The sequence below is a fragment of the Orbicella faveolata genome, unplaced genomic scaffold, assembly GCF_042242905.1.
Source record: "Orbicella faveolata isolate gen_17 unplaced genomic scaffold, um_ofav_v1 contig_2, whole genome shotgun sequence".
Classification (NCBI taxonomy): Eukaryota; Metazoa; Cnidaria; class Anthozoa; order Scleractinia; family Merulinidae; genus Orbicella; species Orbicella faveolata.
Window position 1 is genome coordinate 4,315,420 of NW_028301547.1, and position 13,485 is coordinate 4,328,904.

General features: G+C 39.1%; 2 protein-coding genes across 2 annotated transcripts; one reads left to right on the forward strand and one right to left on the reverse strand.

Annotated features, from left to right (window-relative positions):
* Positions 1-527: 527 nt before the first annotated feature.
* Positions 528-2,190, reverse strand: LOC110055231 (testis-specific serine/threonine-protein kinase 3-like). The gene is made up of 2 exons (XM_020761603.2): positions 1,517-2,190; positions 528-1,277 (listed from the first exon to the last, which is right to left on the reverse strand). Exons 1-2 carry the CDS (start codon positions 2,112-2,114, stop codon positions 943-945), a joined length of 933 nt encoding a protein of 310 aa, XP_020617262.1. The 5' UTR covers positions 2,115-2,190; the 3' UTR covers positions 528-942.
* A 1,532-nt stretch (positions 2,191-3,722) lies between these two features.
* LOC110055240 (calumenin-B-like) lies at positions 3,723-12,196 on the forward strand. The gene is made up of 6 exons (XM_020761613.2): positions 3,723-4,085; positions 7,074-7,321; positions 8,313-8,528; positions 9,204-9,322; positions 10,645-10,734; positions 11,094-12,196. Exons 1-6 carry the CDS (start codon positions 3,847-3,849, stop codon positions 11,196-11,198), a joined length of 1,017 nt encoding a protein of 338 aa, XP_020617272.1. The 5' UTR covers positions 3,723-3,846; the 3' UTR covers positions 11,199-12,196.
* Positions 12,197-13,485: the final 1,289 nt, after the last annotated feature.

The following is a 13,485-nucleotide window of genomic DNA, read 5'->3' on the forward strand; positions in this document are numbered from 1 at the left end:
CACTTGCCAGTATCAACGATTGGCTTTGCACCACTCGCTCTCCTTCCCGCAACTGATGTCCAATTTTGAAAATGAAGTAGTATCCACCAGTTCTTTTTTATCTGTTTCAGGTGCTGGCGGTCTTGTTACTGTAACCCTACTGTCCTGTAGATACACCATCATTCTGTCTCCAGTCGTCTAGATAAAGTGTATACCGTTAAAAATCGTTGAATGGGTCTTGAATACGAACAATTGTCAGATTGGGAGAAAAAGTGCCCATTATATCGGTGTTATAAATTACGGGCTGGCCAGTTCGATCTGTCAAAGTATGGCGGTTTTGGAATTCTAAAATCGGCTCGAGGCCAACCCCATTGTCTGCGTGGGTCCTTAGGCGACCTGTAGGAATGCGAAAAGGAAATATTTTTGAACGCTTCTTAGTTCAGCTATGAAGGAAGATCGTATTCATCTCTTTTCCTAGATTCTTCTAATATTCTTCTTCTATACTTTATTTATTTTTTCATTCAATAATGAAATTCCGATTTAGCTAATACCATAAAAAATGTGTTTTTTTTTTTTTGCTTTCAATCAGACTTCTCCAATATAAACCTTAAACTTCAGTAAGTGAAGACAGTTTTGTAGTTGGATTGTCTTTTATTAAAAAAAAAAAACCACCAAAAACTGCTTCTATTAGTAACTAAATGTCAAATCCGGAAACAATAGACTACGAAAATCTGCTGCGTTATTTTTTTGAAAATGCCTAAGGCGTGAGCCTGTTTATACTTCCGTTTGGTCGTATAGCACACCAGGTTTTGCAAGTCCATTCGACATTTGTAGGTAAATTAGGAGATGGAGAGAACGTCTCAACATTTACATACAACTAAATATTTCATGTACCCTACTCTATCAAACGAAAAAAAAAACAACACAACATTTATCTAGTAAATTGCGCGATTGATTTATGCATCAACAATCGTCCACTGTAGTTGATGAAGAACATGCCAGTCCCGAATGGCTACTTCCAGAGCGCTGTGTGGATGAAGAACCCGCGAGCCATCGATGACATTTGATATCTTCAATGCTTATTCTCTTCGTGAAATCTAAGTTCAGCATCCTACGAATGAGATCCTTGCAGTCGTCTGAAATCTGTTGCTTCGGTTTGCTGAAGCTCACGCCTCGCGTAATCTGCCCCAGTAACACCTTCATGTCACTGTCATCAAAGGGCATCCGGCCCGTCACCATGGTGTAAAGGACCACGCCCATACTCCACACATCAGCTTTTTCACCATCGTACGGAATACCTTTTGAAAAGATGAATCAGAAAGTTGACAAAGAGGTATCTATAGAATCAGAAGGAAATTCCTGGAAGACACCAACTCTGGTATTTTTTTGGTTTTTGCGATATACTTAAATGATCGTTTTACCGAGATAATAGTCAAAAGTCCTTAAGAAATATCCCTTAATGGCCATAATAGGGTGTTCGGAAAAGCAAACTGAGATCAGAACACATTGCATTAAGAGTTAATCGGCAGGAAATTACCTTTAAGAATCTCATAGGCTGCATATGCCGCCGAGCCACAAAAAGTCTTGCAAAACTCTGACTTGTTAAACTGCTTGGAAAAACCAAAGTCTGTGATTTTCACATTAGCTCTGTCGTCCAATAAAATGTTCTCGCATTTTAAGTCGCGGTGCACGACTCCATTTTCATGGCAATGCTTAACAGCTTGCAACATCTGCGTGAAGACTCTCCTGCTCAGGTTTTCTTTTACGAATCCTTTTGTCTTTATGTAATCCAGCAAGTCGCCCCCAGTTGCAATATCCATCACCACAAATACTCTGTCACCGGTGTCCAATACTTCGTACAGACGAATGATATGTGGATGTTCTAGCAGTTGGATAACGCTCAATTCCCGAGGAAGAAATCTCTTTAAAAAGTCGTCAGGAGCCTTTCTACGGTCGAGTATCTTAATGGCGACATGAAGCTTCATTTTTCTTGAATATGCTCTTCTAACTTTTGCGTAGGAGCCCTCTCCAAGAGGCTCATCGTCCAGAAGTTCGTAACCATTTTGTCGCAAAAACCGTGCGTTGAAAGATTGTTTGGACATAACATGGGAGAAAAAGCGCGTTATGGCAGACATTGAAGATCTTTAGTGCTCAACAAAGTAATTAACGCTCAGCTAACTCGTTAGCAAACAGTTCTATTCCAATTATTACATCACAATTGCATATTTCGCGCGCGTGATTTTGTTTGCACGCGCGCGCACGCAGTTTTGGTGCACGCGCGCGCCCAGCATACAACGTGTGGTACTAAGTCATCAAAGGCGATAATGAGCGAATCAATTATAATCAATTAGTTTATTGTACGATCAATTTTTGGATCAATAAATGCTGACTGAAAATATAGACGGCCAGATACACTAATACAGATTTTCTTCATCACCAAAGAGATGGTGAAAAAAGCATGGTACTTAGTTGGTAAATGGGCCTTCGGACGATTTTACTGAGCAGTAGAAATGGTCCAGGGCTGCTGGGAGTAGGTGGTTCCGATTATAGTCCGCCAGCAACCGAGAGAGCGGGAAACTCAATTCAGGGTGAAGCCATGACAACGCATTAGGTAGCGCCACTTCACGGACGTAATTATGCTTATCTATGACATTTTCCCTTTGGTCAAAACCGTTAGATCAGGATCCTGGCTGGAAGAACCAACCAGGGACTGACAAATGGTAAGAGTTTCATGTCTTCTCTCCGTTAACAGTTCTTGAGTTTTTTGGTCATTCACAGACACTAAGAGGCCGCATGTCCAGAAAGCCGCAAAAAAGATTGGTCATAATCAGGAGCCTGCCAAAGTTTGTTAGGTTTTTTTTTTCGGGGTCACTAATATTTTAAAAGCTGGTCCCCCTCCTACACCTTAATACGCACTGAAACAGAATCCCATTCTCAATTTGCCTTATTGAGCCGCTGGCTCAGATACCGAGGGTAACTTCTTCCCAACCATGAGATTAATGAATTGATTGATTGATTGATTGATTGATTGATTGATTGATTGATTGATTGACGAACACGGTAAAAACGTATAACAACAGCCTCTGTTGAAAAAAAAAAAAAAAAAAATGCTAAAACCGGCTTCGCTAACAGTAAATTTAAGGTCAACTGAAATTAAGCTGGACTTTGGAGCGGTGAGAAGCATGGAAAGAAGTCTTCTCGTTTCTTTCCCTAATTTTTTAATTTTAACTTTTCTTACCGCGCGACCGACTGCTCGTAATCTGAACATTTTTTTTGGAACGCTTTTTGAGATATCACTAAAACCTGACGGACAGTGTTCTATAAAACCCTATTTCCCGTTTAACTTCTGTTTTTCTTGTTTTCTTCAGTTGTGGAGAATCTTGCGAATACACGTGAATTTTTTTGCCTTTCCGAATGATCTAGAAATGAAACAAAAAAGCCAGTTGTATATGAAGGTTCTGACATACTGAATTGAGCTAATTGGTCGGGCTCTCTCTTCAATTTATCTCGATCTGCTGAGGTGGTTACTTGGTTCGTCACACAACGCTTCTCTCCTTGTTGCGTGACGTGGTAACGGCAGCAGCCACGTTGGCACGTTCCTTGGCGATTTAATTTCTTTGGCGATTTTCCCAAGGTTTTCCCCCATTCCAACAGAAAAGTTACCCTCCCTTGCCAACGTGGCAGAAATGACCCAATTAAAACGTTAGAAACTACCCACGTGACCATTACTATCCAATTAGATCACCACCCCTCGTCGCTATGGATGTCACCCCTTCCGTCCCTATTTAGACAGCTGTCCCGGGAAGATTTGTTTTGTCGAGAGTTTCTGTGTTAGAGAAGAATTGTTTGCACAATTGCCGGAGCACGATGGCAAGATTATTCCTCACGGTCTGCGTCTGTGTATGCATGTTGTCCATCGATGCGAGACCTCCAGAAGCGAAGGGCCAGAAGAAAGATCGAGTATACGACAAGGATCTGTCTGAGGAAGAACATTTCAAAGGAGAAGAACAAGACCACAACGCCGAATACGATCATGAAGCTTTTCTTGGTAAAGAGAAGAAGAAATTTGACGAGTTGACGCCAGAAGAATCGAAAGAGAGACTGGGGTAAGTGGAGCGTGTGAGAAATTCCGTCTGGAAATATTTTTAATTTTAATGCGAGTTGTATCAAAATTTGTATGCATGCGGAATGATTTTCAATCGGCGTAAGGTCGTGAAGTTCATTTTCGAAGCTTTACCAACCGATTTTATTATTTGCTTACCTTTATAAGAAAACAGCTTCATTAAAAGTGTTGGTGTCTCAACCAGCAAAAAAAAATATCAGAACTAGTAAATATATAGCAGCCAACAGACCTTTCAAACATACCGTACCAGCTGTATTTCGATACTGGTTTGTTGTCAACGTGGCAAGATATTCGCTGTATTGCTGACACTTCCAATCGCTTGATGTTACGCTGCCGTAAAGGGTTGTTTGGAGCATATTATCGAATAAGTTGTTGTTATGTCTTAATTATTATTTATGCAGGTTTCCTTGGAAAAAATATCTTGGTGACTGTTACGAGACTGTACATCAAATAAGCTTATGTTTACCAGCTTACTTGTAATTTACGATAATTGCATCATTGTTCTGCCCTATTTTCCCAGTTGTTATTCTTTCTGCATGTATCGTCGTTAATAAATAATAATTTCAATCATTTAGCTTTCAAGTTTTTTGTAGAAGAACCTGAATTTTGACAAAATTCACATTGACATTTGGCCGGCCGAGAATGCCACGTGGCAAAATAAAAGACGAAGTGGGGCTGGGTGGGGATCAAAAATTGATCAATCCTGAGATGATGAGGAAATTTTAGTGTTCAGAAGTGCTACTGAAACATTGCTCTTAGATCAAAACTTGCTGTTTTTTCTCAATTTCTACCACTTTTTAAAATTAAGACGATCGGGTACAAAATACAGTAGTTGTATGGGAATCTGTTGTGAAAATTATATTACTTTTGAAGAAGGCATATCTTGTTCATATCTGAAGTAGCCTGAGGATTATTGAAGAATTATCAGCTAGGCATGAGATTTTGGTTTGTAGGCACGAGTAGGACTGATACATACTCTTACATGGAAGTTATAAGAGCTGACATTTGTATATAATATACACATTTAATAAGCACGTACTTGAATGAAAGCTGCACTCATGAGTTATTGGGTAATTCTAGAAAACATCCATACCCTACTACGGGTGGTATGAACATTTTAACCCCCCTCCCCCTGCCTTCAGAAATTCCAAAATGCTCTACACCCCATATTCCCTCTGAATTCCAAAATCGTTAACCCCCCCCCCCCCACTCCCTTTTGGATTTCCATTGGTTACTTCAACCATCTGGAATCCTAGTTTGACTTCCTACGACTTCCAATGAAAGAGATTTTATACTTCTACATCTTCCCAGAAGTTTAACTAACTGTCTACAGGACTTGAAATTGTGATATATAGATTGCAAGCATTCTTGATGATTGTATGTTTGGCAACTAAAACTTCCTCCTCTTCAGTCGCAATTTTGCAACTAGTTTTCAACTAAACTAGTGAAGAAATAGAAATTTCAATTGTTTTGTGTGTATCATATGGAAATTAGAACATGTGTGGGCAAATCCTGCCTAATTTACCTGCAATATTACAAACGGTATTCACTTGTTGAGACACCATGAGGGATTTCTTTATAAATATGTATTATTGCTGGCACATAGTAAACAAACGTGGCAAGTCGTCATTTATCGCAAATGATTTTCTGACAAGAAACTCATCAACTTTAAGGCCTCCAGAGGCCAATGTATATTGTACAACCCAGATTTTATCGCTTTTCTTCTGTTAAACTCATCAACAAATGACAAGCGTGGAGAATGATTTGACATCTGAAGCCAAGCTGTAAAATCCAGGCACCCCTGCACAAATCCCTGGGCCACCCCGAACTCACTCTGAACAGATTCAGATCGTTGGAGAAACCACGTAGAGGTGTAGCGTTTGTTTTTTTACCCCACAACGATCCATCAGTGAGAAAGTCTGTAAAGTTCGGATCGAGGGACAGGATGTACTTCAAATTGTTTTCCTAGGCTTCCAACAAAGTGATACCAGTAGTTTCATGCAAAGGAAGCAACCACTGTTTCAGCGCTCTGTGAGAAGTCATAACTACGGTTCACGAATTCCGGCTTGGTTGCTCGGAGAGGCAGCTAAAATCAAAGAACACTTTGATGTCCTTGTTTCTGTGGGTTCTTTGGAAACGTTGCGCTGCCACCACGCCAGTAAGTTGAGGCGAAACTCCGAGCAAGAGAGAACATGTTTATTAACTGAAGACTGGAAGCAAATACGATACAAACGAAGCAGGCAAAAGTGGTAACAAAGGTACCAAGCTAATTATGCGTGAACCATGAGACAATGAGGCTAACTAAACAACAGCATGCATAATGGAGCAAACTAAATGACAGCGTGCACAATGTGTCGTGCTATGCAAGTTAATGGGAGGAACTAAACAACAATACAAAATATGGCACTGTTGGCTAGCAATCTTGTTTCACGTTTAACTTAGCCTTTACATTTAGCCACATTAAATGAAGGTGAACACATGCGTGATCAATTGATGCTTGTCTTGTATCTTGCTTTCCACAGTTAAGTCAACAGTGTCATCAGTTTGTTTGAGCTTTCACACTCTTGTCTGTCCTCTTTAGAAACACCCCCCCCCCCCCCCCACCCCATGGCCTTGGAATTGTAATTGTACATGTAAGTACCCCATATGCATTTGGATTTCCAGTTCAAGGAAACCCCCTTGCCCTCGGAATTCCAAAAAAGCTGCCCGTGGTATTGGTATGGATATTTTCTGGAATCACTCATTGTGGCAATTATTCAAAACTCTTATCAGAGTTTTATTTCGTTTGCCATTATGCAGCTACTCAACTCAACTGCAACATTTCAAACTTAGTTTTGACTCTTGTTCCTTATTAGTTTTTTTATTTTAGCATTCAAGTAATTAAATTATCACTTCCAGTCCACTTTGAACAAAGTAAGATCTCTTAGACTAATCCAGTACCAATTCTTCATATTTTATCTTTTCCCTACAGAAAAATTGTGGATAGGATCGACAAGGACAATAATGGCAAAGTCACACAGAAAGAACTGGAAGACTGGATTAAATTTACAGCCAAACGGTATGTCTATGAAGATGTGGACAGACAGTGGGATCAACTGAAAAAGCTAGAAAATGCACACATGACACTTGAGGAACGGTATGTGGACAAAAAGAAGGCAGATCCTAATGAAGCAATTGGCTGGGAGTTGTACAAGAATTTGACATATGGATATATTACTGGTGAGTTTAATATGGAAATTCTCATTACTGATTTCAAACAATAATTATTATTTATAAACCCCCTTGGGAAGATCTGTAGGTCTTGTACATGGCAATGACATCCTAGAAAGTCCTGGATTTTTGTCATTTTCTAGGACCAGGGTTGGGAAATGCTAAACTCTGAGGCTTGCCAAGTTGCCAAGACTTTTGTTTGAAAATCGGAGTGTGTGACTTCAACAGTTTTAGACTGTGAGAGAGCAAAAAACACAAGATTGAGACATGGTTCATTACAGGGGTTTCTGAGAATGTGCAGTACCAGAAAATATCCATACTCCCCTCACAGAAGGGATTGGAATTTGGGGGGGGGGGGTGGGGGTTCTCTAAGACCAAAAGATTTAAAGAAATGTATCAAGTTTAATTGGAATTTCCAGAGGGGTGGGGGGGGGGGGGGGGTCTTGAAAAAAATCCCTTCTGTGGGGGAGGTATGGATATTTTCTGAACTACACAATTCATGATCTGATTAGAAGTGTCTGTGACTGATGATTTTGTGCCGCATACCATTCACTACCCCTCAGGAATGGCAAGTCCAGGAAAACACTGTTCTTTATTTCCTTTGGTGTGATGATGGGTTCTTTTTTTTTCTTGCAGTTCAGGAAAAAAATCCTGAACCAAAAACTTAAGCAATGGGAAAAGAATTATCATTGCTACTTTGAAACTCAGGTGGAGAAAAATTTTCTTGAAACAAAGTGCTTAAATTAAAGGCTGCACCGAAGAACAATTTATTTAACTTGTGTATGAATTAATATCTGAAGAATTTAAAGGAGTCTGGTTAAAGTTCTGGAAAACTGTCACCAGAAGAGTGAGTTTGATCATCATGATTTTTCTGGAGTTTGTTGCTAAAGTGGGAGTGGTAACTTGTAAATTTTAAGAAGTTGCCAGTCAGTAAATTGTGCTTAAATTGTCCTTAATGTGATCCTTTTTGTAAACACTTTTTTTCCTTATTATTTTTCAGAAGAGGATGAGTTTGATTACAAAGAAATGTTGACACGGGACAGACGACGGTGGAAAATGGCTGATGTGGACAAAGATAATAAAGTTACAAAAGAGGAATACACAGCATTCCTTCATCCAGAAGAATATGATCATATGAAAGATGTTGTAGTGGATGAGACCTTAGAAGACATTGACAAAGATGGTGATGGATTTGTCTCTATGGAGGAATACTTAGGTACATTGGTAAATTATATTGTAATATTTCATTTATAAAAAAGTGAGAGTGTTAAATGTATAATCAGCTGTTAATAGACGTGTATAATTCTTATAGACCTTAAACTGCAAGCATTCTTTCTTTTCTGTGAAGGTAAAGTGAACAAGAAATAGTGCAATATTCAAGTAGTGAGTTGCAAAGCCACAATAGACCACTTTCGATATATTAAAATTCAGCTTGGCAGCAAGGCCTAGAGGACACAAACGAAGGAAACTGAATGACCATGTTTATTCATTTCTTTTGTTTGTGTCCTCTAGGCCTCACTATCAAGCTGAATATTAATATATTGAAAGTGGCCTATCAGTGCAGGTTCTAGAGGACACACTGCATTGTACTTACTGCTTGCATTTTTGACCAGAAGTCTTTTAGGAACTGAATGGAGGTGGAAATTGTTGGTGCTGCTAGTAGGGTCACAAGGGATGTAAATAAGGGCCTGCAGCCAGCTAACTTCACCCGCTAAAAGAGAACTTAAAATCTGGCTGAAATTTTACATGAAAACAAAACCTAAGGGCAACTTTGGAGTTGCAAAGGACATAAAAGCTGTCTGGTTGTGTTTATGAACCAGCTTAATGTTTTCTTAGCTACATCGCTGGATCACAATTTCTTTTACATGACGACTTTTTCTTCCAAATTCAGGTGATCTGTATCCAGAGAATGAAAAAGATAAGGACACAGAAGAACCTGATTGGGTCAAGACAGAAAGAGAACATTTTACCGAGTTTCGTGACAAAAACAAAGATGGAAAAATGGATAGGGTATGTCATGATACATACCATTTTGCGATCACTTAAATACTGCCATAAATTTTATCAGAAATCTCCCTCATTAATTCCCTCTTTTTTGCCTTCTTGCTGGCCACCTTCACTAGGAGGGGAGGGGACTCCCATATGGAATGGTTGAGGATGCTTGTCATCTCATTTAGAGGTGTAAATCAAGGATTTTGGTCTCACTTAAGGTGTCCAATATGAAACACCACTACTTTTAGTTGTCAAAGTATCTTTTAGGTTGCACTCAAATTTTAAGTAAAAATGATACTGTCTTTTAGTGTCTTTTAGGGGTCAAATAAAGCTTAAGCCACCTCCAGATTGACCTCCTTAAGGGGGTTAATTCAAATTTTTCCACAAGCCTGACCTTCTCATATGGGATTCCCTGTCTCACCCCCACCCAGGAGTAAGGCATAAGCATTTACTGGCCTTAATTTTATTTTTCTAGCCTCAGCCTGCATTGACGGGTTACAATGATGTACATGTACATCTAAGTATCCTGTGCAGGTGGTGCATTTCCCAGCTTCCATAGGGTGAAAGAACGACAATATTGAAAGTTTAGTTTCTTAATGTTAAGTCAGATATGCCCTAACATTTCCCTTGAAGTTACTAATTCATAATTCTTAGAGGAGAGAGGCACTGTATTAATCTCTTTTCTAGAGGCAGCAATCCAAGAAATTGCAAAGCTGCATTACATGTAGTAACAAAAGTTACTCTAACTACCCTTGTTCAGAACTATTACTGAACTCAAATATATGTGCTCAGTCAAACAGGAACCAGGAGTTAATGGTTCCAGTTTATTATTTTTTCCAGAGCGCTGCTTGTTTGGTCACTGCTGTCCAAAAACACAGCTTTTGAGACGAGATTAAGCAGTGTTGGGTTGGTTGGGTTTTTTTCCTGTTCTAAACGGGAAGAACTGTTTTCAGTTGGTTTGGTTGATCACCTTTTTCAACCAGCCTCAAACCAGGTTGTTGAAACAGTTGAAAAAGCATTTGTATGATTATGTCGTGTGTTTGTAGCTCGCATAAAAGTATCCCCAGGAGTTACCGCGTTTCAACTAAATATGGGTGGGAAAGTGTTCTTTTGAGAAACATCAATGTATCAACCCAAACCGGTTACAGTTGAAACGGTTGATCCCAATAGAACACGACATAAGAGTAGTGTTTCTTACTCATGACAACAGCACAATAATCATCCTACTCTGCTTGATCTGAAGTACAATGCACCAGCCACTTATCCCATGGCCATGCACCGGACCCACAGAAGCTTTGTAGTGACTAACTGATTCTTATGATATAACTTGGTTTCAACAGGATGAAGTCAAGGACTGGATAATTCCTCCTGATTATGATCATGTTGAAGCAGAGGCTAAACATCTTGTTCGTGAAGCAGATACAGATGGGGTGAGATAAATTTGTTTATTAGTATCACTACCAGATTCGGGTCATTTCATTTCTCTGGTAATTGAGAGTTTTTTATACTTCTGGAAAAATCTGTGTTAAATATCATGAAATATGGTATGGCTGAAATAACGGTAGGCCCATTCTTACTCCAGTAAGGGAGGCAGGGGGAGGGAGAGGGGTGGGGGTGGAATCTTAATATTATTATTCTGCTCGTCAAGCCTTATCTTACATGTAGCACTATTTTTAGCTTGCGCAACTGTTTCAAAGGCATCAGTCCATAGATATTTCTCCAACTGGAGCAGTTGCTCACTTGCCATGATGTTAGCTGATTCTCATATCTTTATTTTTCTTTTTTCCAGGATTCCGAGCTTACCAAGGAGGAGATTATTGCAAAGCATGATGTCTTTGTTGGTAGCCAAGCAACCGATTTTGGAGAGGCACTGACAAGACATGACGAGTTTTAAAGAAAATTATTGCAATTTAAGTTATATATACATTGTATATTTACTAGGTTTCTAAAATAGTTTTCAAAGATATATTTTTACATAAGAATCTAGCAGAGGCCACTACATGTTTGTTTTCAAAAAAAAATAATTGTCAATATACTGGGAAAAAGGGCAGAATATACTTCAATGGGTAATTGCATACAAACTTCTAGGAACTACGTGTACTTTAACCAATATAGTTTTTGGCATTTATGCTGCATGCAAACTAATGTGCAGACAAGATGCAATTTTACAATGCCTTGAGACAAAGACAAAGTACTTTTTCAATCAATTTGTTACCTGTTGTCTGTCACTTGTCTTCTTTGTGCTTATGGGTATGTGTCATGTAAAGTTCAGTTTGAACGTACAGGTAATTTTGTGCAGTATTCTGAAATGTTAAAAAATCGAGAGATTTGAATTTGTTGAATGAATATTTGATTGCTAATTTTAAAATTAGAGCTCCTACAAAAGAAACATACAAAAGAGCAAAAAGAATGGGACATGTTCTAATCAATTATTTTGTACATTTATAAAAAAACTTTGAATTTATCCTAGATAGAGCTGAGAGTTTTTCACTGAAAGGAAGGTAGTAGCCCCACAAAGTTTTAAGTTTTCATATTTTGTTAATCTTTATGTCGTTAACTTTTACTGATACTGACAAGCTTTTGCATATTGTAAGTTGATTTTGATATGAATCAAGGAAACCTTGTTAATGAGGTTATCATACAAAAACTTAACAGCTTAACTGAAGGTTTTGCATTCCTAAAAGAGAGATTTTACTAATAAATCAGATCCATGAAACCAATCTAAGGTGTTGAAATTTATTTAGGTGTTATATTTTTAAGAAAATGCATGGTTGTAATAGAGTCAGTCTTACATTTTAAACTGTAAGCTCTCTGGCTCTTGAGAAGAACTGAAAAATTAAAGTGGAGTGCTTTCTGTCTTGAGACTAGAATACAAGTTTACAGTTTGTCAAATGTGCGGTTTGAATCAAGTGATTTTGAACTTGTACCCCAAAACACCCAAACATGCCTCATAAGCACCAAACATGGTTTATACTTAAGGGTAAGGGTTAGGGGGCAGAAGCGTGTTCGGGCTTGTATGTTTTTCTGTTCGTCTCTAGTATTAGCACCAACCTCTTCGAATTGTGAAGCTGATGTTTCCAGCATTAGTCTATACAGCCCTTTCTATGACAAAGGTCTAGCCTGTAGAGCAGGCAGATTAGCGAGCTCGATATACAAGCGCGCGCGGTGCGCGAAACGAGCTAACGAAGCTCGACACGTCAGCCTTTACACAGCTGACCCAAGTATGCAGAGCTGACCAATTTTTAAATGCCTCGCAGTCTTTGATGCCCGAGGTAGGAGTGCGGGGTACTCCCTTAAGTTTTTGGTAGGGGTGTGCCCGAACATCGAAACGCTTACCCTATTTCAGACCAAAATTTGTGATTTTTCCACATGATATTTCAGAGCTGGCCGAACATCTGTGCCCCATTTCAGACTTCTTAAATTAGTGCAATGAAAACAGTTAACCAGAAGTGGCTCGCATTTGCGTTAAAATTTGAAAAGGGTTGCAAAGTTGCTAATGTTGCGGAAAAAGCTTGTTAGATGTAAACAAAATACCCAATGGCAAGCGAGACTGTAAAAAATCCTATTTCAGACCAAAATGTGAAAATCTATGCCCTTTTACTATACAGACCAAAAGAGCTCAAAAACCATACTCTTTGAGCCACACATACCTATATAGCCCATAATTATAAGGGAGTACCCCCCGGGCTCTTATGGACCCCTGATGGTTGAAAATCTATAGAGTCTACCTTTTGAGCAAAGAAGTCGCACTATTTCAATTGCCTCCCAGCGCCGCGCCCTATTTTGAAGCTAAGAAACTTTTTCCGCATCAAGAAAGATCTGAAGAACATTACGCCGAGTGTTACCCCTTTGCCTGCACTGTATATATTCCAATCCTTCAGTTTGCTGTACCCACACCCCACCCCTACAGAATCTTCTTTTTTTATTCTCGAAAGAAACCCGAGTTTTCTATTACTTTTCCCTCTTCCTCTTGTTTTCTCCCGTTTTTCCATGTGGAGGAAAAATCACAAAATACAAAAACACCAAAAAACAAAAGAACACAAGTTTCGAGTGTTTCGTAACAGATAACGAAAAAGATGTCGTTGTTGTTTCGGGTTTCTTTTCGAGACATTTTATACCATTCCCATAATTTTTGGACCGAGTGCTGTCATTCACGATTGCTGATTTGGCTTTCGTGACTC